The sequence below is a fragment of the Lontra canadensis genome, unplaced genomic scaffold, assembly GCF_010015895.1.
Source record: "Lontra canadensis isolate GAN:19392208 unplaced genomic scaffold, GSC_riverotter_1.0 scaffold173, whole genome shotgun sequence".
Taxonomy (NCBI): domain Eukaryota; kingdom Metazoa; phylum Chordata; class Mammalia; order Carnivora; family Mustelidae; genus Lontra; species Lontra canadensis.
This window is the reverse complement of record NW_022631167.1, coordinates 1400487-1424722: the sequence shown is the minus strand read 5'-3', so window position 1 is coordinate 1424722 and position 24236 is coordinate 1400487. Positions and strand designations below refer to the sequence as shown.

General features: G+C 43.4%; 2 protein-coding genes across 7 annotated transcripts in view; both read left to right on the top strand.

Annotated features, from left to right (window-relative positions):
• VIPAS39 (VPS33B interacting protein, apical-basolateral polarity regulator, spe-39 homolog) overlaps positions 1-18350 on the top strand; it is a 26418-nt gene extending 8068 nt beyond the window's left edge. For 3 of the 4 annotated variants that reach the window (XM_032846215.1, XM_032846214.1, XM_032846216.1), the window contains exons 5-20: positions 395-433; positions 789-853; positions 1636-1692; positions 3194-3286; positions 4019-4052; positions 4551-4653; positions 6155-6182; positions 8899-8972; positions 10930-11005; positions 11452-11586; positions 12199-12240; positions 12565-12654; positions 13937-14023; positions 14607-14696; positions 15101-15205; positions 15944-16994. In XM_032846215.1, the coding sequence (XP_032702106.1) occupies positions 395-433; positions 789-853; positions 1636-1692; positions 3194-3286; positions 4019-4052; positions 4551-4653; positions 6155-6182; positions 8899-8972; positions 10930-11005; positions 11452-11586; positions 12199-12240; positions 12565-12654; positions 13937-14023; positions 14607-14696; positions 15101-15205; positions 15944-15964 (1139 nt within the window). In that variant the 3' untranslated portion in view covers positions 15965-16994. Of the gene's footprint in view, positions 1-394; positions 434-788; positions 854-1635; positions 1693-3193; positions 3287-4018; positions 4053-4550; positions 4654-6154; positions 6183-8898; positions 8973-10929; positions 11006-11451; positions 11587-12198; positions 12241-12564; positions 12655-13936; positions 14024-14606; positions 14697-15100; positions 15206-15943; positions 16995-18024 lie in introns of those variants that run through there. The other variant, XR_004381291.1, reaches the window with a different exon arrangement.
• The window catches only part of NOXRED1 (NADP dependent oxidoreductase domain containing 1), a 26069-nt gene continuing 17954 nt past the window's right edge, over positions 16122-24236 (top strand). The window contains exons 1-2 of one of the 3 annotated variants that reach the window (XM_032846220.1): positions 16122-16223; positions 23146-23317. In XM_032846220.1, the coding sequence (XP_032702111.1) occupies positions 23163-23317 (155 nt within the window). In that variant the 5' untranslated portion in view covers positions 16122-16223; positions 23146-23162. Of the gene's footprint in view, positions 16224-19590; positions 19794-22542; positions 22606-23145; positions 23318-24236 lie in introns of those variants that run through there. The other 2 variants (XM_032846221.1, XM_032846219.1) reach the window with 2 other exon arrangements.

Here is a 24236-nt window from a genome sequence, read left to right as displayed (position 1 = left end):
AGACAGCAAAATAGTGGTTACCAGGGGTGGGAGGTAAAGAGGCATGGGGAGTTACTGTTTAATGGGTAGAGAGTCTCATTTTGGGACGATGAGAAGGTTCTGGAGATGGATAGTGGTGATAGCTATACTCAGTGCTGCTGAACTGTACACTTAAGAATGGTATAAAAAATTCTAGTTTAGGTCACGTATATTTTACCACAATTTAAAAAATTTTCCACCCTGTGTGTCTCATGGCACCTCAAATTTCTGAAGTTGAATGGAGGTATTTTTTTTTTTAAGCCTCGAGTTCCCATATTACATAAAAAGGTTCTGTACGTACTGTATCCTTAACCAAGTCTGAAATGGCTCTCACTTGAACTATTGACCTCTTTCCTTATATGCTCTTTACCTTCAGGGAGAACTAGACCTGGAAGCTTCCAGTCCCTTTCTGATGGTAAGCACTGATCCTCTGCTCTTGATTGCTGTGGGAGATGTTACTGATATGGGGTGCAGTCTGGGGAGTCATGGGGACTGGTGGTAATTAGAATTTCTTCTGAATCTACTACCACTATTATTAGAGAAATTTTCTGATACTGAGTAAGGAGGTCAAGATCGTTCTGGCTGTAGGAGTAAGGGATGAATTCTAGGGATGCTGTCTTTGGGGAGGAGCTGAAGTCTACTTTGGGCCGTAAGGGTACCTAAGATGCCTTGGGACCTCACAAGTCAAAAAAGGTGTGTGAGAGGGAAGCAGAAGAGGAAAGGATTGACCTGAAGATGGTGTTCTGAGCCAGCTGCCTGTTCTGTTTCAGCTCTGTCAGACGTACCTGCCAAAAGCTATGCTCCAGAGCTGGGCCGACCCAAGGGGGAGTACAGGGTGAGTTATACTTTGCACTGCACAGTTCAGAGCACTTTGAAGTACATTATCTTGCTTGATCTTCCCAACTTTTTGAGCAGCTATTATTTTAACTTCTTTATAGATAAGAAAACTGGATATCTAATAAAATAAAATAAAAATCTAAAAAAAAAAAAAAGAAAAGAAAAGAAAACTGGATATCTAAACACCAGGGCTTGCCTTGGATCTCACAGCTGTTAAGTGATATAACTGGGACTCACAATCTATTTTCTGATTCTGTCTTGGTACACATTCCTTACCCATTATACTGCCTTTTGGAGGCTGTATTTTGAAACTTTTTTGATCATTGCTATGGTCTGGAAGCTTGGTGGAGCTCATTTTCCCAAGAAGCACATAACAAAGCACATTGATTCATAAGGAAGAAGCTGTATCATAAGATCCAGAAGAGGAACATGTTTTCCTCTTTCCTTCTGTCTGTAAGACCATTCTTCAGAATCCCAAAATGTGACTAACTTGTGTCTGAGGAATGAAATCCTGAACCAGTAGGCATAGGGTTTTGTCAGTTGATACCTTCCCTCTTTGATCCATTTCTTCTTGCTTTCATTGACCCTGTTCTAATTCCTTCCCTGTTCTTGTTCCTTCAGAACAAGACCATCCCTGTTCTTCATTTTTTTTTTTCATTCATTCCCTCCCACAAAATATTTCCCTATCAGAGAATAAAGATGAGTTTTAGGTGAGGATCTGGAACACTGATAATTTTGATACCTTAACTTCTTGAGATGCATGTGTTGCTAACATTCCAGGATTACAGCAATGACTGGAGCCCCGGTGACACAGTGCGACGCCTCCGGAAGGGCAAGGTAAGGTCACTGGAGAGAGGATTCTTGTGGGGAAAAACGCCACCATGGCTGGGAGAAAATATTTTCAAAATACATACATTGTAAAGGATTTTTATCCAGAATATACAAAGAATAATGATTATCTTTAATAAGATAACCCAATAAAAAACTTGGCACAAGATTTAACCAGTTATATCAGAAAAAAGTTACATGAATGGCCAAAGAGCACTTGAGAAGATCTTCCACACCAAGTTATCAAGAAAATGTCTGTTAAAACTGTGAGATACTACTATACAGCCACTAGAGTGGCCAAATTTAATACTGATCATACCAAGCATTGGGAGGCTGTAGAGGAGCTAGAGCTCTCAAACAGAGAGAGCAAGAAAGTGAAATGTTAAAACTACTCTGGAGGGGCACCTGGGTGGCTCAGTGGGTTAAAGCCTCTGCCTTCGGCTCAGGTCATGATCCCAGGGTCCTGGGATCGAGCCCTGCATCAGGCTCTCTGCTGATCAGAGATCAGCAGAGAGCCTTCTTCTCTCTCTGCCTGCCTCTCTGCCTACTTCTTCTCTCTCTGCCTGCCTCTCTGCCTACTTGTGATCTCTCTGTCAAATAAATTAATGAAATCTTAAAAAAAAAAAAAAAACTTCTGGAAAATAGTCTGGCAGCTTCTTACAAAGTTAAACATACACTTAATTTTATTGTAGACCTTTACAATCCAAGATAAGTGAAAACATATGCTCGAAGATATATATCCAGGGGCACCTGGGTGGCTCAGTAGCTTGAGTGTCTGACTTTTGGTTTCAGCTCAGATCATGATTCAGTGTCCTAGGATTGAGCCCTGAATCGGGCTCGTGTTCTGTGCAGAGCCTGCCTGTCCCTCCCAGTCTGTGACCCCCACTTGCTGTGTGTACGCTTTCTCACGCGCACGCACTCTCTTTCTAACAAATAAATAAAATCTTTTAAAAAAGACTTGTACACAGATTTTTCATAATAACTCTATTCATAATAGCTCCCCAAATGGAAAATATCCCTTAGTAGGTAAATGGATAAATGGTAGTATAGCCATACAATGAAAACTACTTACCAGTGAATGGGAGCAAACTAGCAGTACTCATCACGACATATAGATTCCTCTGAGAATTGTGATATTGAGTGAAAAGTCAGCTGTAAAAGAGTACATCTTGCATGATTTTATTTCTGGAATTCTAGGAAAGGGAGACTTCAGTGACTGAGAGATGAGTGGTTGCCAGGAGCTAAGGATGGGAGGAGGGTGTTGGCGTCAAAGCCTACGAGGGAACTTTTTGGCGTGATGGAGTTGTTCTGTATCTTGGTGGTGGAGCAGTTCCACGGAATTTTATATGTGCTTGTCAAACTCACTGAACTCTACACTTGGGTCGATTTTATTGTACGTAGACTATACCTCATTAAAGAGAGAACTGGTCATCTCCGCCCTTACGCTTTGGCAAGACTCCATCAGGACATCAAGACTTCTTGCACACTAATTCTGTTCTTATTCTGCCAGGTCTGCTCACTAGAAAGATTCCGCTCCTTACAGGACAAGTTACAACTCCTAGAGGAAGCAGTAAGCATGCATGATGGAAACGTCATTACTGCGGTAAGTTGCGCGTTTTGTTTGTCTGCTTAATTGTGGTTTTCATTACTTTCTCAAAGTCCTGTCAGAATAGGACTTTAACATTTTAGGTTAAATGTCTAGTAGAGATCCTGGATTCCTCTTCAAGTGTAGGATTCTCAGTGATACATGCTCTGAGACTCAGCTGGCAGGAAATGCATTGTATGTGGAACTCTAGATGATAAGCAAGAAGCAACAGGTTGGCTACTCTGTTCTAAAAAGTAATCTGAGCGGTGCCTGGGTGGCTCTCTTGGTTGAGGGACCGACTCTTGATTTCAGTTCAGGTCATAATCTCAGGGTCGTGAGATCAAGCCCTGCGTGGAGCTCTGTGCTCAGCGGGGGGTCTGCTTGGGATTCTCTCTCTGCTTCTCTCCCTGCTTGTGTGCGCACGTGTAAGTGCACATGCGCGTGCTCTCCCAAATCGTTAAAAAAATAAAAACAAAAAAGTGATCTGAGGCAGAAGTATGAGAGCAGTGTCTCCCATAGGGAGGTATCTCTTGCCAGTATGGGAATGGGCAGGTGGACTCCTTTCAGACACAGCTCAATTCCAGATGTCTGTCACCCGGCCTTCTGTCCCATAGAGAAATCTGTTGTCTGGATGTGCCAAGACTCCTAACGAGTCGCTGACCTCATTCCTACACATCAGGAGCTCAGGGCAGGGCTTTGTGTTTGAAAGGTTACACAGGGTAATTTACTCTTTATTCTCTTTTCCTCTAGGTTCTGATCTTCCTGAAGAGGACCCTGAGCAAAGGTGAGCGTGGATTGAGAGAAATTATCAGTTGACAAGATGCCTGCTACATTTGAAGGGAGGATGGCACTGGGGCCTCCATACCAGAATTCACCATCATCAGCTGTTTCAGAGACAGCGGGGGGCCCAGGACTTCAGAGTACTCATCTCATCTGTAAGGGCACTTGTTCGTCCTGCAGGGTGATAACTACATGAACTCCAAAGCCTCCCTGCTCGCCAGACAGGCACGTGGCTCTGTTGGTTTGAGGACCTCAGAGTCCATGCCAGGTGCCCGCTGGTTGGGGTGGGGAGAACTGAAGTCTGACTGAAGGGCCAAGAGGGGCCCTGGATCGTGAGGTGTGTTGGTGGTGGGTTGAGCCAGAGGAACTGGTACCATAAAAAGCTGTTCCTCACTTGGGATTGGCTTTGAGATGTTTGGAACGTATGAGGAAGGGGAGCAGTTTCACAGCTGAGTGTAACGTACTTTAATCTTTCCCCGCCTAACTCCCGCCTGCCCGCCAGAGATCCTGTTCCGAGAGCTGGAGGTGCGACAGGTTGCCCTGAGACATCTCATTCACTTCCTTAAAGAGATAGGGGATCAAAAGCTGCTTTTGGACCTCTTCAGGTAAGAACTGATCATCTTGTGCGTGAAGTTCACTAAGTACTTTACTCAAGGCTCGCTGGAGGATACAAAGAGAAAAGAAAGACACTGTCCTTTTTTGCTGTTAGGTGAGATACTGAAACGCGACAGGGTAACTAATAATGCCCCTCAGCCGGCGATAAAATGATCGTGTAGCAGGGGTTAAGAACCAGGCCCTGGAGGCCAACATGCCCGCGTTGAATCCGGGCACCACCACTTTGTTCCTAGAGTGACCTTGAGCAAGTTACCCAACCACTCCAAGTGTCAGTTCCACATCAATAAAATGGAAATGATGATTCCTGCCCCACAGGTCATGAAGATTAAGAGTCACTGTGGGGAGAGCACTTCGTGTAATGCCTAGTCTGTATTAATAATATTTTTAAGCATTTTATTATAAAAGACTTAGAATAAAGGTATTTCTTATCAGTTGGTTCCCAGTGATGCCAGTGGGAAGTACAGTGGAAGAGCAGAAGCAGCAAATACAGTTTTCAGTCAGGATACGCAAAGAAAGCCTCATGGAAGTGGTTAGGAATTGAGACTAGGTAGGAATCTGGTAGGCGGAGAGGCAAGAGGTGGGCATATCTGCTGGAGGCCCAGGGTGTGGGGGGGTGTTCTACCAGGTTTTCCTTCCTTCCCTATCTCATTCTAATCAGTAGAAACTATTTCCTGCCAGTACATTAAAATGTATCTCTATTACGTCCTTTCTTCAATGTCAGGGAAGTGGTTGGAACCTCTTTTTAGGCTGATATATGGTCCAGCATAACTCCAGTTACGCAGTGCCTCTAGCACAGTGATGAGCTGTCCCAGAGTCGGAGGTGGGGAAAGCAGATCACCTGCCCAGGGCCAAGATTACAGATGGTTAGACAGGGATTTGCAGAAGCCATGTTCATTGAGGCAGGCTGTTCCCTTCCTCAGTTCCCTTCCTTTCCAATCAAGAAAGCTTTATTAAGCATCAGCGTCAGGTCAAAGCTGTGATTTAATTACAGTGGTCCATTCAGAATAAGAAGGAATCAGAAGATAAAGTCCTTGTTCTCCAAGGCCTTACACCATTGGGAGAAACATAGCTTTTTCTACACTGTATGTGAAAACAACAGAGAACAATATAGGAAATTTCTTTCCAAGATTGTACTGTCAGAGAAGAGTGCTTAATCTTTCCAAAAAGCCCTGTAAGATTACCGCTGGACCTTTATGTGGAGTCTCTGAGCCTTCCTATCAGGCCTGTTAACGTTACAAAGTTGCTAGGGGCCTGCAGTGCTTTCATTGCTTTTCACTCAGAGTGATCAGGGGAACAATGATATCTGATGCACCATGTGTTTTCAAGAGATTGCTGGTGGTAGAAAGTTTAAGAAAAGGAGGGCTTACTCATGTATGGAGGTGAATTGAATTTGAAATTGTGTTTCTCCTAGAGCAGTCATACTGTTTTGTGAGGTTATATTGCCACACATCAATAGCTAAAAATGCCCTGCTCCCTTCTGCTTCTTCCCAGGTTCCTAGATAGAACAGAAGAGCTTGCGGTAAGTGTGGCCTTTGTTTCAGTTGGGGACCGGTTTAATAGAAATCTAAGCCAAAACCCAGTCTCCGAGATCAGACTACTTAACGGTTTTCTTCCTTTGGTGTTGATCGCATCCAAAAGAAAAAGGCATCTGGGAAGCCTGAAAACTTAATCCAAATGATGTAGTTTCTTTTTGGATGCTCTTTTGATAGGACTTATGAATAAATATTTTTTTGAAGAATGAATAAAAACTGGCCTGCTCAGTTTATAATTTTATTTTAGTTTCTAGTTGTTTTCAGTTCCTGGTTTGTAGGAGCTTTTGGGTTTTGGCTTCCAATACTAGAAAATGTTGTAAGTTTAGAGGGATGAGAAACCAGATATGGGTCAGAAGGAAGATAGGTCAAGCTGGTGGTACACTCAATACACATATTTGGCTGAGAGCTTGACGACTGTTAAAACTGATTTTTGGCAGAGTTTCACCATTACAGAATAAACTCCTAGAATACAAGAATAAAGCTGAAATTGTACCAAAAATTTCATTCTATTATTATTCTATTATTATTAGTAGTAGTGATCTACTTCTAAAAGTTTGCCGTTATAGTACAGGGGTTAGAATTCCTCAGCACCAGCAGTGGCCATCCCTGCCATTTCATTCTGTGAGTTACTGCACCGCATGTTGGCGGTGAGATCAGTGGTCACGTTCAGCTAACCTGAGAATCTTGCTCCCCTTTGCCCAGCAGAAGGTAATTCAGGAAAATGTTTTTCAGTAACATTTTGTAAAAGGAACTTGTAGTTAATATTCAAGGCATGGGAAACTCTCCGAAATCCTTTATCATAATGTACTGAAAAGGACTGGCAGTCTGTAACAATCATTTGGAAAAGCTTTTTGTTTACATTTTTTTTTTTTATCTCCAGAGATTTGAAACTGTAAGGAAGTTTTTCCTACAGCATTCTTACAAAGTTTTGATTTGTGAAAATAAATGTGTTTTGGGTAACTCATTTTCCTCTGAAACTTTCTTATTTTCTCCCTTTTGCTATTATTTTTGAACTGAAGATGATTTATCATGAATGCTGTTGTATGTAAACTTAGTTTTCCAACCTTGCAAACTTCAGAAATGGCCAAGTTAACAGTCTGCTTTCAGTTTATCTTCATAGAGTGGGAAGGTTACCTAAATGGACTTTATTGAAAGGCTTAAGGCCAAAAGGAAATTGAACAATAAAAATTAACTATAACTCTTAAAGATGACTTTCTTTGATACTAGGAATGATTATATGCCAGATATTTCATGCAGATTAGATTTTGGTATAATCTCTTCATTTACATTTTTATACACTTGTTTCTAAAAGGATATACTGACCTTCCTAAAGCCAGTTCGTTCTCTTAATATTGATATTAACTGTCAGTCTGTTAATTTTTTAATCCTTGGAAAGTTTTTTTTAAAGATTTTATTTATTTATGAGAGGGAAAGAGAAAGGAGCAGAGGAAGAGGTCTCAGGACCCTGAGATCATGACCGGAGCCAAAACCAAGAGTCAGAGCTTAACCGACTGAACCACCCAGGCTCCCTGATTCTTGGAAAGTTTTAATAATTGTACACAAAATTGCAAGTTTTACAATCACCATTCATTATTGCATCAATTAATCCTTGTAATAATAAATAGGGATTTAAACTTAAATTCTTTTCTTGGATTCCGAAACGGAAAGCACATAAGGAGATTTTCTTTCAGAGTTATGTGTGGAACCTGTAGCATTTGACTGTGAATCTTTAATCGGTGTCAGCAGTGAATCAGAGGACAGGGCTTATTCCTGTCATTTATATCGTTAATTACTAGATATTTACAGGGTCATGTTATCATTGATCATGTATAATGTCAAGGGTGCCAAAAATAATGCTGAAGTAAGCATTTAGTTCTTTGGCCTTTCAAAGGCTAAGGCTGAAAGCAAAAGCTGGCTTTAGTTAAATAGTGAGGCTGAAGCCAGGCTTCGGGGTAAAGCTAGGCGTGCACCTACTCAGTACTTCATTATGGGCAAGCACTTGTCAGGTAAGCGCTTCCTATGGTGATGGCCGTCTTCTCCATCTGTGCTATTGGACACGGGAGCACTAGTCACATGGTAAAATGACTAATGTAAGTAAGGATAGGAATTGTTCAACTTAATTAATTTAAAGGTAAATGTAAACTAAACGGGGTAGTGCTTACTGTATTGGGTATTGCAGTTATAGATAAACCCAAGAGTGATTTTGAAGATTTTTAAGAATTTTTTATTTATTTGACAGAGAGGGAGAGCACAAGCAGGGGGGGCAGCAGAGGGAGAGGGAGAAGCAGGCTCCCCCCGAGCAGGAAGCCCAACATGGGGCTTGATCCCAGGACCCTGAGATCATGATGACCTGAGCCGAAGGCAGATGCTCAACAGTCTGAGCCACCGGTGCCCCAAGATTTTCTTTTTTTTTTTTAAAGTAATCTCTATACCCAGGATGGTATTTTGAACTTAAAACCCCGAGATCAAGAGTCGCATGCTCTACTTACTGAGCCAGCCAGACCCCAAAGAGCAATTTTCAATTACTGTCTACCCTCTCCCTACCTGCTGCCTGTCCACACACAGAGGAATCTTTAATAATGAAGAGTTTAGTTTTTTAAGGATGTAAAGGCTACTTACATCGCTACTTCACCCTTTAAAGGAGGCAAAATAGACAAAATGGTTCAAGCCTTTCATTCATTCATTCATTCATTTATCTTGTAGCTGTCTCATTATCGTGAGCACTTGAACATTCAGGACCCTGAGAAACGAAAAGAATTTCTTAAGACCTGCATTGGGTAAGTCTAGGGAAGAAATGTTTTTAACTCTAAATATTCTTAGACAGAGAACTGAAGAGACTAAATGAGGGTGGAGGCGATAGGTAGTTGAAGGGAAAGGCTAACGGTGGGTCATACAAGCATCATTAAAGGTGGTCTCACTCAGTGATTCCAGACAGTAACTCCCCAGTAGAGTTTTCACTGATGGGTAGTAAATTGAGAAAAATAAAGAAAATATAAAGAGGTTTTTTTTTTTCCTACTGTCAAATTTATCTAATTTGAAAGTCTGCCTTTTATTCTGGGATTTTTTTTTTTTTCCTCCTCTCTCTCCCTTTTTTGGGGGTATAATAGGATGTAATTTTTTTTTTATGACTTTATATATTTTAAAAAAGGTTGGCAACACTTTACGTTCCATATTGTTTTCAGTGTTACTGGTCCCTGAGACCCCAAAGCACAGGAACCACTGATTCAGTACAGGTGTTCATCCGGATATAAGTCCCTGTAAAAACCAGCCCCACATAATACTCTTCCAGTGATGAGCACTCGGTGCTCTTGGAAGTAGCTATTCTGTTGTTGGACAACCCCCATTATCGTAAAATTCTTTTTTATATTGAACTAAAACTTGCTTCCTTCTGTCTTTCAAGACAGGCATAGAGTCTACACAGTAGGTCTTTTTTTTTTTTTAAGATTTTATTTATTTATTTGACAGAGATCACAAGTAGGTAGAGAGGCAGGCAGAGAGAGATGGAGAAGCATGCTCCCTGCTGAGCAGAGAGCCTGATGTGGGGCTCGATCCCAGAACCCTGAAACCATGACCCAGGCTGAAGGCAGAGGCTTAACCCACTGAGCCATCCAGGCACCCTACACAGTAGGTCTTAATTCACATTCAGTATTCACAGTTGCTTTAGTCATTCCTCATGGGATAGGAGTTCCAGGATTCACATTTAGAAATTTGTCTTTGTCCATGCAATCCTTAGTTTTAATGTTACCAGATACTAAGCTATGTCATAGTGGCCTCTGGTGAACAAAGAGGAATGTTGGAATAGTGAAGTAACTGAAACCTATTGCTGTCTCCCTTTATCTCTTCTATAAAAATTGGCTGTGGCTCACACTTACCTGGGATAGTGTAACTGAGTTTCAGAATTCTTTGGGGGTGAGTAGAGTACTGGACTAAGGCAGTACTTTCTAAAGAAGAGACTGTGAACTGGAAGCTTAATTCCTGGCATTATATCTTGGTTTACCACGTATGACTTTTAGGCAAGATACTGTTTGTCCCTCAACTTTTTTCATGTGTAAGAGGATGGGACCCTTGATATCTGTGTGGATATGTGACATTCTTATCAGCCTATACACGTACCTCTATGCCTAGTAATTTAATTTTACCTTATACCTCTGCAGTAGGAAATAGCTAACGATTGTAAGCCCCTCCTAAAGAGAGTTAAGCATTGACATTAAGGCCAGACAGGAACCACAGGGCTTCACTGGGATGTGGATGCTGGGCATTCGGCTAGGCTCACTCATACACTAAGTGACCCGTTCGCCAAATGTTCCAGCTCCTACAGTGAGAGGTTTCTAACTCATTGCTCAGCAAAACCACTGATGACTGTATAGTTTGTGGACTTTCAGGATCGCTCTTTTTTTTTTTTTTTTTTTTTGAGGTTTTATGTTTTTTTAAGTAATCTGCACCCAACAGAGGTCTGGAACTGACAACCCTGAGATCCAGAGTTGCACACTCTACTGACTGAGCCAGCCAGGCACCCCTCAGGATCCCTCTTGAATTGGCAAAACCTAAAATACAAAATCCCAGCCAAGGGTCTATTCTCTTTCCTCTCTCTCTGCCTTGCAGGAATGCTCTAACGGTGCATTGGGATCAGATTTGTGAGGTGCTGTGAGCCTCTTACAGTGGTGGTTTGGTCTACTTGGGTTTGTTTCTTGTTTCGGTAAAGAAAGAGGTGCTAACCTTCTGGCTCTTTACCAGTTTGCCATTTTCAGCAGAAGATTCTGCACATATTCAAGACCATTACACCCTTCTGGAACGCCAGATCATTATTGAGGTTAGACTCCTTGTCGCTACATTTTCTGCTTCAGTGCCAGTGCTCAGTGCCATTCAGCATCTGGGAGACCTCTGTGCTCTGCCGTGTATGTCATTTCCTGTTAACATTCTCTAAGAGCCTTTCATTTCCTCTTTCTGTGATTGCCCTTTTCCCACCATTGTTCTCAGGCTCCTTTTTCTTCTCACTTGCTGCTGACCTGGAAGTTTTTCCTCTCCCCACCCTCCTCAAGAACTCCCATTTCATCCTTACTTCTCCAGTCTTCATTCAGCATGGATCTATCATCATTTTATGGATTTTAAACTCCCCTGGGCTATCCTGGGCAGTTTCTTTCTTCTTTGCCTCTTCCCTAGGAAAGGAAGCACAACTGCTATAGTATTTCGTGTTTCTCTTCTGTCCCTACTCTGCGGACATTGTTGTTTTTTCTCACTTGGTTCACTCCACCACAGGCAAATGATCGACATCTAGAGTCAGCAGGACAGACTGAGATCTTTCGGAAGCACCCCCGCAAAGCTTCCATCCTCAACATGCCGTTAGTGACAACGCTTTTCTACTCGTGCTTCTACCATTACACGGAGGCTGAGGTAGAGGCAAAGTGTGAAAGACCGCACGCACTTGCACCGCACCAGAGGAATAGCGTTTGAAGCCCCTTATTTCAGTATGCTCTTAACAGTGGGTGTACATAGTTTCTGGGGAGGTCTACCTGGAAACTTCCCTGGCCCTCAGAAGGGGTGAGCCAAGAGGGAAAAAGAGGTTTGGAAGGGCTTGCGTGGCTTCCAATGAGCTGGCTTGCTAGGATAGCCCATTCGGTCTCACCAGTGCTGGTCCCACAGCAGTCCCTGCTCAACGGTCCATAATTTGAAATGGGTTCGCATGGTATGAAGAAGAGCAGCAGGGTGTTAAGTATTTGTGTGTACTTAAAAAAATGTTTTTTTGAAGCGGTTCAAGTTTAATGTCATAGGTGGGAATGATCATAATGATCACAAGATTGGCATTAAATTGAGAAATACACCATACCTATTAATCCGGTCTTACTTAGCCCAGTTAGACCTGGTGGAGTTTTTCTCTTAAGTTAACTTCTGGGTTTAAATGGCTACAGAGAGGAACGTACACTGTCTAAGTAGTGGAAAGACAATGTTAGGGTGGTATTTGGGAAAGTCGGTAACAGTAAAATTCCTTCTCCACTTTGATCCTAGGGGACGTTCAGCAGTCCGGTCAACCTGAAGAAGACGTTTAAGGTAGATATAAATTGGTCAGTCTCTGGTAAAGTGGTGTCAGGGTAACTTTGGAATAGCTATTGCTTGGTCACCCTGCACAGGAAGTCCTTTGACAGTCACGGTTAAAGGCAGAAGGAGTGAGTGTGTGGGAAGTGAGGGAAGACCTGAACGGCATGGCCGGCGGCAGTGCTGGGACTTGGGAAGGAAGAGGCTCTTGATAACTTTGCAGGATTTGCATTTGAAGGGACAGATTCAACACCAGGGAATATTTTTGCCTGACTTTCCTAGAACTCTCCCCTGATGCATTTCTACTCCCCCTTAATTCCCCTGGTCTCTGCTTTTTAGATCCCAGACAAACAGTATGTGCTGACGGCCCTGGCAGCTCGCGCCAAGCTTCGAGCCTGGCATGATGTCGATGCCCTCTTTACCACAAAGGTGTGTGCTCTGGGACTGTCTGGTGCCACTGGGGCCTTGGACGTATCATCTTATACTCCATGCTCATGGGGATCTCACATTCTAGTTACTGGGTTACATTTTTCCTCCAACTTTTTATTTTCCAAGATGTCAAACTGAAAGAAAAATTGAAAGAACGGTATAATAAACACACTAGCTGTCTTATTCCACGGATTTAGTAACATTTTTTGCCATATTTGCTTTCTCCTTTTTCTTTTGCTGAACCATTTGAAAGTATGTCACAGACATCATGACACTTCTCCTTTGCATACTTAAGCATTTATTTCAATTATAACCACAGTATTAGTGTCATTTTCAGGATATTTAACATTAATATTATGATATTGTGTCTATAGTCTATATTCAAATCAGCTCATTAGAGCTTTTGGGGTTTTGTGTGTGTGTGTTTGCTGTCAGGATCTGGCCAAGGATCTTGCATTTCTTTGGTTGTCATGTCTCTTTATATTTTAATTTTCATTTTTTCAATAAATAAATAAATATTTTTTCTACTGTGGGTTTGAGAATTTTCTCTCTTTCCGTTTGTTAGGTTTTTGTTATTGTTGTTGTTGCTTGGGTTTTTTTTTAAAGATTTTATTTTTAAGTGATGTCCACACCAATGTGGGGCTCAAACCCATGACCCTGAGATCAAGAGTCACATGTCCACCTACTCAGCCTACCAGCTGCCCCCGCCCTTTTTGGTGGTGGTGGTGGTGTTGGTGGTGGTTAGTTATTAATTAGCTACATTGACTACCAAAGCAATACATGTCTGTGTTAAAATCAAACACTATACAAGAGCATAAATTACATGGAAGTTCCTCGTCCATTGTCTACCTGCTCCTGTCTCAGTCCCTTCTGCAAGGCAAATACTCTTAAAAGTTTGATGGGTAGTTTTCCAGACTTTCCCTCATGAATTTACAAATACATTTACATGAATATAAACACAGAGAATAGGATAGGATTTTTTCTACCCAGATAAGTTCATACAATAAGTATTATAAAGTAAATTGCTTATTTCAAATAGGCATATTTCACAGACTTTTTTCTGCCTAGATCTAAGAACTTATTTTATATATCTGGCTCTTTTCCACCCTCTTAAATTCCTTGACTTTTCTGAAAAAATTCTCTCTCTTCACTTCTCTATCTCCCACCTCCCATCCATCCATGCTTACCACCATGTTACTCTAGTCTGACCATAAAATGTATGGACACAAAGTATGTTGAGTCTGTCTTGCCTAGCTACTGCTGCCCTGTCTTCCCTTTTCAGAACTGGCTGGGCTACACTAAGAAGAGAGCACCCATTGGCTTCCATCGGGTTGTGGAAATTTTGCACAAGAATAGTGCCCCTGTCCAGGTAATGGCCCCTAAAAAGCGTTGCGTGCAGGATCCTCTAGGACACCCAGCTTTCAGCCTCTTACTGGTCAGTGATGGGAGACTTGAGACCTGCTCTGCTTTATCTTAAAGATAACATAATGGCTGTAGTGGACCTTGCGATAGAAAAAGCGAGGAAGGGAAGTTCTCCTCTGCCTTCAGATGTAATCCCAGACTGCCCCTTTCTGAGGAGCATCTACTGTGTTTAGCCTATGTGAAGCACTGAGATACTAATCAAATGATACAAAGGAGAGCTCAGTGAGAAAGGACATCAAGGAGCAATGAGCACAGCACCGGAGCCTATCTAGAGCACACCTGTTGGCCTGGGTACCCAGCTGTCGGGTAAGGCAGTGTGTGCCCTTCCCATCTCTTCTGGGTGAGCGTGGAAGTACTGCATACAGTCTGCCTCATTCCCCATTGCAGAACTTGTCCCATGGTTGATCATGGGAGCGGTAGGCATTAGATAGCAGAACCCTTGCCTTCTTGAGGATTTTTGTTGTCTTCCTTTTAGAGTTCTTTGTTTTGTGGGTCTGGAGGTCATTAATCAGAAGTATCTTTTCCCGTAGGTATTACAAGAGTATGTTAATCTGGTGGAAGATGTGGACACAAAGTTGAACTTAGCCACTAAGTTCAAGTGCCATGATGTTGTCATTGATGTGAGTCCCTAAAAAAAGAGAACCTTGAGTTGGACCCTTGGTGGAGAGTGGGGGATTATGATATTCTCTGTCCTAGATCCTGAGGGGCTTTCAATTTTGACTTGATAGAATGATCTGTCAAGAATTAGTTTGGAAGGAGTTCCCTATATTGTTTTCGCAGCCTTTTGACTATAATCTGTTTTTATAAATTTGTTGCACTCAAGGAATTCACAGAACTGAATCCAGCCACATAAGCTCTATAGACTTCTCTTCAATAAGAAGTTCTATAGGTGTTTGACCCCACTGTCATCCCACTACAACCCCTCAGCCTCTCCTTGAACCTTGGCCCCATGTTGGGAGTGGCAGAAAGAAAAAGGCCCTCGTAGAGAAGGCTGATTGGAGGTTTTATATCTTTTGGTGTACAGACTTGCCGGGACCTGAAGGATCGTCAGCAGTTGCTAGCATACAGGAGTAAGGTGGATAAAGGATCCGCAGAGGAGGAGAAGATTGATGCCATTCTGAATAGCTCGGTGAGCAGCTTATGCCTTCCGCGGTCCCAGGAGACCGTCCTCGTAATACCATCAAGTATATATCCCCAAGGCCTGATAGGGTCAGAGTTTGCAGACCGTCATGGGTACAAGGATCTCCTGCGGGCCTAAGGATCTGAAGCACTGCTTTGAAAAGCGGAAATTATTCCCTTTGGATGTGGGATGGTCCAGTGGTAATCTGGGGACACGGGGATGAGACTTCACATAGCACCGTGGTAGTCGTTAAACGTAGCAGGTAGGAGGTGCTAGTCCAGGGGGTATGGAAGCAACAGCTGCAGATTCGGAATATCCTGATGGGAGTTCCCTGGGGCCAGGTGTGATCTACCTGTTGGAAATAAGTGGGTAAAACAGGTGTTAGCTATTTGGGCAACACAGCTGGCTCATCTCTCATAGTGGGAAGTTGCTGAGCTTTTTGTTAATATGAAGCTTAGCTCCCTGTTTGATGTTTTGGGACCTACTCTGGGATCATCTAAAGCTAGTGAGTCTTGGTCCTATGGAGGGCAGAACCAGAATAAATGGCCTAAATCAGTCTTACAAGGTACAGAATGGGTGTCAGATTCATCTTTGAATAAGCAAACTCCCCCACGTATTAGAAAAACAACTCTTAACTTCCCTCTCCATTCTTCTTCTTCTTTCTTTATCTAACCGTTAGCCTTGTTTTATTGTCCCCTACCTCTTTGTAGGGGTCATGGAAATGGATATGGTTTGTTCTCTCCACAGCAAATTCGATGGAAGAATTAAGTAGCATCAGCTGCCCTGAACCTGCCTCATTTCCTTTCCTGCCTGTGAAAGTAGAGCGTGCTCTTCGTTGGGAGAGTTACGGTACCACACATCGCTTGGACACATCATCGACAGGCAGTGCCTGCTACTCTTAGGACAGAAACCAGCGCCTGGGCACAGACAGCTTCAGACTGATCTGTCCAAGGATCATCGTCTAAGGGCCAAGATCTAAAGCTTTGACTCACGAGGAAGATTTTCTCCACCTGGTGCTCACATGAAGGTGGGAGTAATCTCTAGATTGGGCCCATATTGGGCAAGATCTCTCTTGGTCTGGGAAAAATGACTGCTCTAGAAAAGAAGTTACCTAGACTAAGAGGTCAGGTGTCATAGAGTGGCCACTCCATTCCTCTCAGCTAATTATGACCCTGGACTTGGTGCTGGACATTGGCAGTTCTGCTCTGAATGAAGTCAGAGTAGAACCAAGATGGCTTTCTCCCAAGGGACCTCAGGAAGGGGTGCCAGTAATAGCCAGGACCTGTTGGACGTGCCTTCACACCAGACTGCACAGAGTTCTCCACGTAATGACAGAGATTGCCCAGATGTCGTGTTTCTTCAACCAGTGCCCTCTGCTGCCCCAGTCTAGCCTCTGTCCGAGACTGTGGTTCTTCTCTCACCTGCGCACCGAGATGGCCTTGTGTGGGAGATAAGGACATCCCCGTTATCTTTGCCTCTACTTCTCCCACCCTAGACCCATAACCTTTTATGGCGCTCAGATTCAGCAGTGTTGGAGTGCTCCTCCCTTATGCACAAATCTCATTATTTCACTAGGAGCTTCCAGAAGGTTCACCAGGGCTAAACTCAGAAGCATTTCGGATGGTTAGAATATTAAGATGAAGTTTTCGTTTCACACTTGGTTTTCAACAGGATATTCTGTAATACTAGCCTCCTGCCCTGTGCCAATATTAGCCTCTCTTCTCTGTGACTGAACTGGGTTTCCCCGACATGCCTAAACTCATAATAAAGCTTTTTCCTCCTTGGTGCCTTCTCTTTCCCTTGCAGTTGTTTTGTGCAGGACAGTGAAATAGTTTCCCTGTCTCTTGGGACAAGAGAAACCTGCCTCAGTGACTGTATTCATTATCTGTCACTCTAAGTCATGGAGTAATGGTGTTCTTGGCAAAGAATGACTGTATGGTTAATGGAGCACCAAGCTGGGAGACAAAAGACCTAGCCTCTTCGCTCTACCGCTGACAGGCAGTGTGGTGGGTGATTCCCTTTCTCTGGACTTTCTCTCTGGACTTACTGTCTTAACCTGTCACAGGATGGTGTGTTTCTCTCAGAGTCTGTAGAATTATATGCTCCTGTGCAGTGGTGAAGTGATAGAGGAAAAGGAGCTGTATAGAAGCACACAGCAGGGGGCGCCTGGGCGGCTCAGTGGGTTAAAGCCTCTGCCTTCGGCTCAGGTCATGATCTCAGGGTCCTGGAATCGAGCCCCGCATCGGGCTCTCTGCTCTGCGGGGAGTCTGTTTCCCTCTCTCTCTGCCTGCCTCTCTGCCTACTTGTGATCTCTGTCAAATAAATAAATAAAATCTTAAAAAAAAAAAAAAGTCTGCCTTCAGCTCAGGTCAACATCTCTTGGTCCTGGGATTAAGCCTGGCATTGGCATGGGGCTCCCTGCTGAGTCGGGAATCTGCTTTTCTCTCTCTGCTTCTCTCTCTCTCTGCCCTTCCCCACTGCTCACTCACTCTCTCTCTTTCCCCCAAATAAATAAATAAAATCTTTTTTTTTTTCCCCAAGATTTTATTTATTTATTTGTCAGAGAGAGAGATCACATAGACAGAGAGGCAGGCAGAGAGAGGGGGGGGAAGCAGGCTCCCCGCCGAGCGGAGAGCCGGATGCGGGGCTCCATCCTAGGACCCTGAGATCATGACCTGGGCCAAAAGCAGAGGCTTAACCCATTGAGCCACCCAGGCGCCCCACCCCAAATAAATAAATAAAATCTTAAACAACAACAACAACAACAAAGCACATAGCAGGCTTTAAGGGATGTGGTTTTCTCAACTGGGGACAATTTCCCCCTTCAGGAGACCTGCGTCAAAATCTGGAGATGTGCTGTTGCTACAACCAGTGGGTGCTACTAGCTTCTAGTGGGTAGAAGCGGGAACACCACTGAACATTCTACCGTGTAGGACAGCCCGCTCCAACAAAGAATCATCCTGCCCGGAATGTCAGTAATGCAAGGCTACCTTAAGGTGATCAGACTCCATCTCTTGCTTCCCTGCTTTGCAATTCCATGTAACTTCATAGTTCCTTTCCTAATCATCCCTCTTGCATTGAACAGGAGTTTAATTTGCTAAATTGTGCTGAAGTTACTGGCTGACCATCCAATAAACCATGGTGGCTTTATTAATTAGTATACTATCAGGATTCATTTAGAGAAGCAGAATCATTAGGCATATGCAGTCCGTCTGTATGTGGGATTCGTTAGAGGGATTTGACTTTATTCAAGTATGGCTCTGGTTAAACAGTCTCTGGAAGATAATTTTCCGTATCTGGTGGTAGAGCTGGATGTCTGTAGGGCAGGCAGTGGGGAAGGGAAGGTGGATAAAATGTGAGGGAAAGCAAGGACAAGATGGAGCCCAGGAGGATGGAGAGGAACCCTTGTCAGTTCTCACTGGCTCCAGTGTTGAGGAAGTGAAAGTCCTACAGCTGGTGGCCTTTATTGCAGAGCTGACCACAGACCTGGCTCAGGAGTGTGAGAAGCTGTACGAATGTCCAGGAGAAGTTGTAGCAATTGCTGGTCCAACTGCAGCCTCACACCAACACGGTCCCTAGCGGCCAAAGTACCTGCCCTCACCTTGCAAGCATCCACACAAGCTGCTGTTGCTTCATTTCAGCCTTCCAGATCTTGCACCAAAGTCTCTTGTGGCACACCCTAACCAGAAACATTCAGGGTAGGGAATTCTGGGAAATGTAGTTCAGGCTAGCCAACTTGCCATGTTACAAAGCCACAGGACTGGATCCCCATTTTTGAGAATGTGTTGGTGAAGGATGGGCTTAGAGTCCACACATGTACAGGTTCACCAGTGCTGAATGGTCAGGCTGAGTGGGAAGGTTTTGAACTATTTCCTTCAGGATGATAACATCACATGCAACATAAGGAAGTGTTTTCTCGAACTTGATAAGAACTTCCATACTCTTCATTTCAAGTGCTAAGATTGAGAGTGACATAAGAGCCCTTGTATGATGGTCAACTAATCTTCGACAAATCAGGAAAGAATATCCAATGGGAAAAAGAAAGTCTCTTTAACAAATGGTGTTGGGGAAACTTGACAGCGACATGCAGAAGAATGAAACTGGACCACTTTCTTACACCTATACAAAAATAAATTCGAAATGGATGAACGACTTAAATGTAAGATAGAAAACCATCAAAATCCTAGAGGAGAGGGGCGCCTGGGTGGCTCAGTGGGTTGAGCCTCTGCCTTCGGCTCCGGTCGTGGTCTCAGGGTCCTGGGATCGAGCCCCGCATGGGGCTCTCTGCTCAGCGGGGAGCCTGCTTCCCCCTCTCTCTCTGCCTGCCTCTCTGCCTACTTGTGATCTCTCTCTCTCAATCTGTCAAAAAAAAAAAAAAAAAAAATCCCAGAGGAGAAAACAGGAAGCAACCTCTTTGACCTCAGCTGTAGCCTCTTCTTACTAGACCTACCTCTGGAGGCAAGAGAAACAAAAGCAAAAGTGACCTACTGGGACCTCATCAAGATAAGAAGCTTCTGCATAGCAAAGGGAACAACAAAACCAGAAGGCAACCAGTGGAATGGGAGACCATATTTGCAAATGATATGTTGGATAAAGGGTTAGTATCCGAAATCTATAAAGAACTCATCAAACTTAACACCCAAAAAACAATCCAGTTAAGAAATGGACGGAAGTGGGGTGCCTGGGTGGCTCAGTCAGTTAAGCCTCTGCCTTCAGCTCAGGTCATAATCCCAGGGTCCTGGGATCAAGCCCTGCCTCACATTCCCTGGGAGCCTCCTTCTCCTGCCTCTGCTGCTCGCTCAAAGTAGTATGGAGTTTCCTGCTTCTGCTTGCGCGTGCGCTCGCTCTCTCTCTCTCTCTCTCTCGTCAAATAAAATCTTCAAAAAAAAAAAAAAAGAAATGGGGAGAAGACATGAATAGACACTTTGCCAAAGAAGACATCCAGATGGCTAATAGACACATGAAAAAATGCTCAACGTCCCTCATCATCAGGGCTCCATCTTGTCCTTGCTTTCCCTCACATTTTATCCACCTTCCCTTCCCCACTGCCTGCCCTACAGACATCCAAATCAAACCACAATGAGATACCACCTCCAGCCTGTCAGAATGGCTAAAATTAACAATGGAGGAAACAACAGGTGTTGGTGAGGCTGTGAAGAAAGGGGAAACTTTGTACACTATTGGTGGGAATGTAAATTGGTACAGGCACTCTGGAAAATAGTATGGAGTTTCCTCAAAAGTTAAAAATAGAACTACCCTATGGCCCAGCAATTGCACTGCTAGGTATTTATCCAAAGGATATAAAATAAAAAATGCTGATTCAAAGGCACTTATGTGCCCCAATGTTTATAGCAGCATTATCAACAATAACCAAATCATGGGAAGAGCCCAAATGTCCATCAATTGACGAACAGATAAAGAAGATGGGTACATCTGTTCGTATATCATATACACTGTGCATGTATATATGTACATACACACAATAGAATATTACTCTGATCAAAAAGAATGAAATCTTGCCATTTGTAACAACGTGGATGGAACTAGAATGTATTATGCTAAGCAAAATAAGAAAAATCAGATGATTTCACTCACATGTAGAATTTAAGCAACAAAACAGATGAACATAGGGAAAGGGAAGGAAAAGGTAAAAACAGAAGGAGACAAACCAAAAGAGACTTTTTAAAATATATTTATTTATTTATTTATTTGACAGAGAGAGATCACAAGTAGACAGGCAGGCAGAGAGAGAGAGAGGGAAGCAGGCTCCCCGCTGAGCAGAGAGCCCGATGCGGGACTCGATCCCAGGACCCCGAGATCATGACCCGAGCCGAAGGCAGCGGCTTAACCCACTGAGCCACCCAGGCGCCCCCAAAAGAGACTCTTAACTATAGAGAACAAACAGGGTTGCTGGAGTGGAGGTAGGTGGGGGATGGGCTAAATGGCTGATGGGCACTTGGGAGGGCCCTTGGTGGGATGAGCACAGCGTTTGTATGTGGGTAATGAGTCACTGGATTCTGCTCCTGGAAGCAGTGCTGTACTGTATATTAACTAACTTGAATTTAAATTAAAAAAAAAATTAAAAAGCACCCTGCTATGAAAGGAATTAGAGAAGCCAGAGACATTTCAGATGAGATGTCCAGAAAAGATAAATCCACAGAGACAAAAAGCAGATTTGTGGTGCCAGAGGCTGAGGAGGGTGGCCGGCAAGTGGGAAGTAACTGCTTAATGGTTATAAGGTTTCCTTTCATTGGGGAGATAAAAGTGTTTTGGAACTAGAGGTAGTGCCTGTGAGTGTATTGTTCACTTCTAAATGGCTATGTTATGTGAGTTTCACCTCAAAAAAAATTTTTTTTAATTTAAAAAGTGGTTTAGAGTGGTGCCTAGCTGGCTCAGTCTGTAGAGGGTCCGACTCTTGATCTCAGGGTCGTAAATTCAAGCCCCACATGGAATGTAGAGATTAAAAAAAAATGGATTAGGGATTTGAGCAAGTTTTGATTTCTGATCTCATTTTTGCCATTGCTATAATAAAATAGAGTTCTGAATATCACTGATTCTTTCCCTGGCTTTATTGAAGTATAATTGTATAAAATTAAAAATTAAAAAATTATATTTAAGGCATACAACATGATTTGATATATATTACGAAATGATTACCACAGTTAATTAACACATCTGTCCTCTCATACAGTTATATTTGTGTGTATGTGGTGAGTACATTTAAGATTTCAAGTACATATTTCAAGTATATAGTATATATTTCAAGTATGTCAAATTTAAGTATATAGTATAATTAACTGTAGTCACTATGGTGTACATTAGATTCCCAGAACTTATGCTTCTTATTCATTGGTATCTTGAATACAAAAGGAGTTTGAAAAATAACTGCTTGAGTAGCGCTGAGATCTCTATGATATTACAGTCTAGGAAAAATCTAGAAGTCTAGAACCTTCTGTTAGGAAAAGGAGGATCCCATACTTCCCTATTTCTAGTGCTCCTAGAAGTAGTGGAAAGGGGTGCCTGGGTGGCTCAGTCGGTTGAGTGTCTGACTCTTGATTTCAGCTCAGGTCATGATTTTATGGTTGTGAGATCAAGCCCTGTGTAGGGCTCCACACTCAGGGGGGAGTCTGCTTGAGATCCTCCCCCTCTCCCTCTGATCCTTCTTCCTCAAATAAATAGATAAATCCTTGAGGCAGGGGGGAACTAGTGGAAAGAATTCCTGTCCTCATGAGGGAGGTCTGAAAGCATCTGTGTGGGGCTGGCCCCTTTAAGTCTCAGAGACTGAAGTAATCTGGTAGCTAAGGAGTCATAATGACAACTTTCTTGGTAATTCTCCTTGGAAATGTAGTTCTTACTCTCCAAGACCAGAAGTACTGAGGAGTAGTGCCACCTTCTCCTCACTTTGGTTGGTGAGAGATCAATGTAAACGGGTTTATATATCTCTGGTTTCCTTTTCTAAAATCCAAATGTCCTTGCCCTAGGCAGGGGACCAGGTTAATGAATTTGGGCTCTTTCCCATCCTTTGCGGAACACAGAGTTTAGTGAAAAGAATTCCTCTGAAGCATGGTGTACATGGCCAATCCTATTTCTAAAGCCTCGGAGGGAATGGAAGGGAGAAGGTCCTGGCCCACGAGCATCCATGCCAATATACGAGCATTACTGCTAATGTAAATGCATCTGTTGAGAAAAGTGTGTGTAGCTATGCAGAGGAACATTACTTTGGATTTTTGTTTAGGTTTTTCATGAATGCAGGTATTCATGAAAAACCTGAACAGATCCATGGGCGGTCAGTGCATGGGAATCCTCCGGGACTCACAGTGCAAGTACAGAGCGTGGGAGGAGAGAGGTGCTGTCAGCCCACCATCATGAGAGCCTGTGACTTGGGAACACGCCCTTCTGCATAGACTTCCAAGACAGGGAGCCAAACTGATTGCTATCTGTCACTGCAGGAGATGGTGGCTTAGAAATGGACATGCTAGGGGACCTTGAGTCCCTGCAGTTTGAGTATGGGATTCAAAAGGAAGATCGCAGCTGGCTGTATTTGCAGGGCCGTTCTCGAGGGCTGATGATTAAGTCCTGTGCCCATGCAACCTTCTTCTGCAAGCTACTGTGTAATTTGAGGTAAGCTAGGTCTCCAAGTTCTGGCAGATGGAGAAGAGCCTCGCTGAGGAGTATCCAGACAACTTAAACTTTCTATGTTGGAGGATAACTTGGGCAGGGGGTGTGTCCTCCTACCTTTTCCAATCCACAGTCAAACACTACTGGTCCGAAAGCACTGGGAAATGAATACCAGAGTCCCTTGGCTGTGGTTACATAATGAAGCATAGCTTATGATTTCGTTTTGGTGGGCGGATTGGTTAAATGATCATTTCATTCATTCACCCATTCATGGACCCCCTGGGACCACCAGCTTGTCTTCCACTGCTACCAATGACTAGCTATCCTGTGGCTGTTGGCTGAAAATGAGGGTGGTTCTTCCTTTCGGGGGCTAAGCTAATGGTGGAATTCTCCCTAACAGGAAAGCTACCTGAAACTTTGGGGGTCCTTTTGGTCAGGTGACTTGCATGAAACCCAGGGATACCGATTTGCCAAGAAGCTCAGTCTAGTCCTGCCCTCTGGTATCTCTGTACCATGTGGCTTTGAACATTTAAACAGGAAGTGTCTGAGAACCAAGTATCTAAGACCAGACTCTTGGATTCTGTAAGCTACTCCTGGACCATTGGTAGCGCCCCCTGCCCCCAAACTATTTATTTTCTGAAATTAGATCTACTCCTGGATGGTGGGACCCGATCTGAATTGAACATGTTACTGATACAGCAGAGACAGAAAGCGGCGTAATGGTCTACCGATTGGTTGATAAGAAGACATAAACCTTCTGGTTGCATCCCAGATGAGTGGTGAGAAACCAGAATGTGACATTTCTGGGAGGCATTTTATATTCGGAAGGATCAGGCACAGAGAAAACACTTTCCTTTCAACCTAGAGAGAAGCCTTAAATAGAAAGTGGCTTGTGATGTTTATATGGCAACTCCAGAGCTTA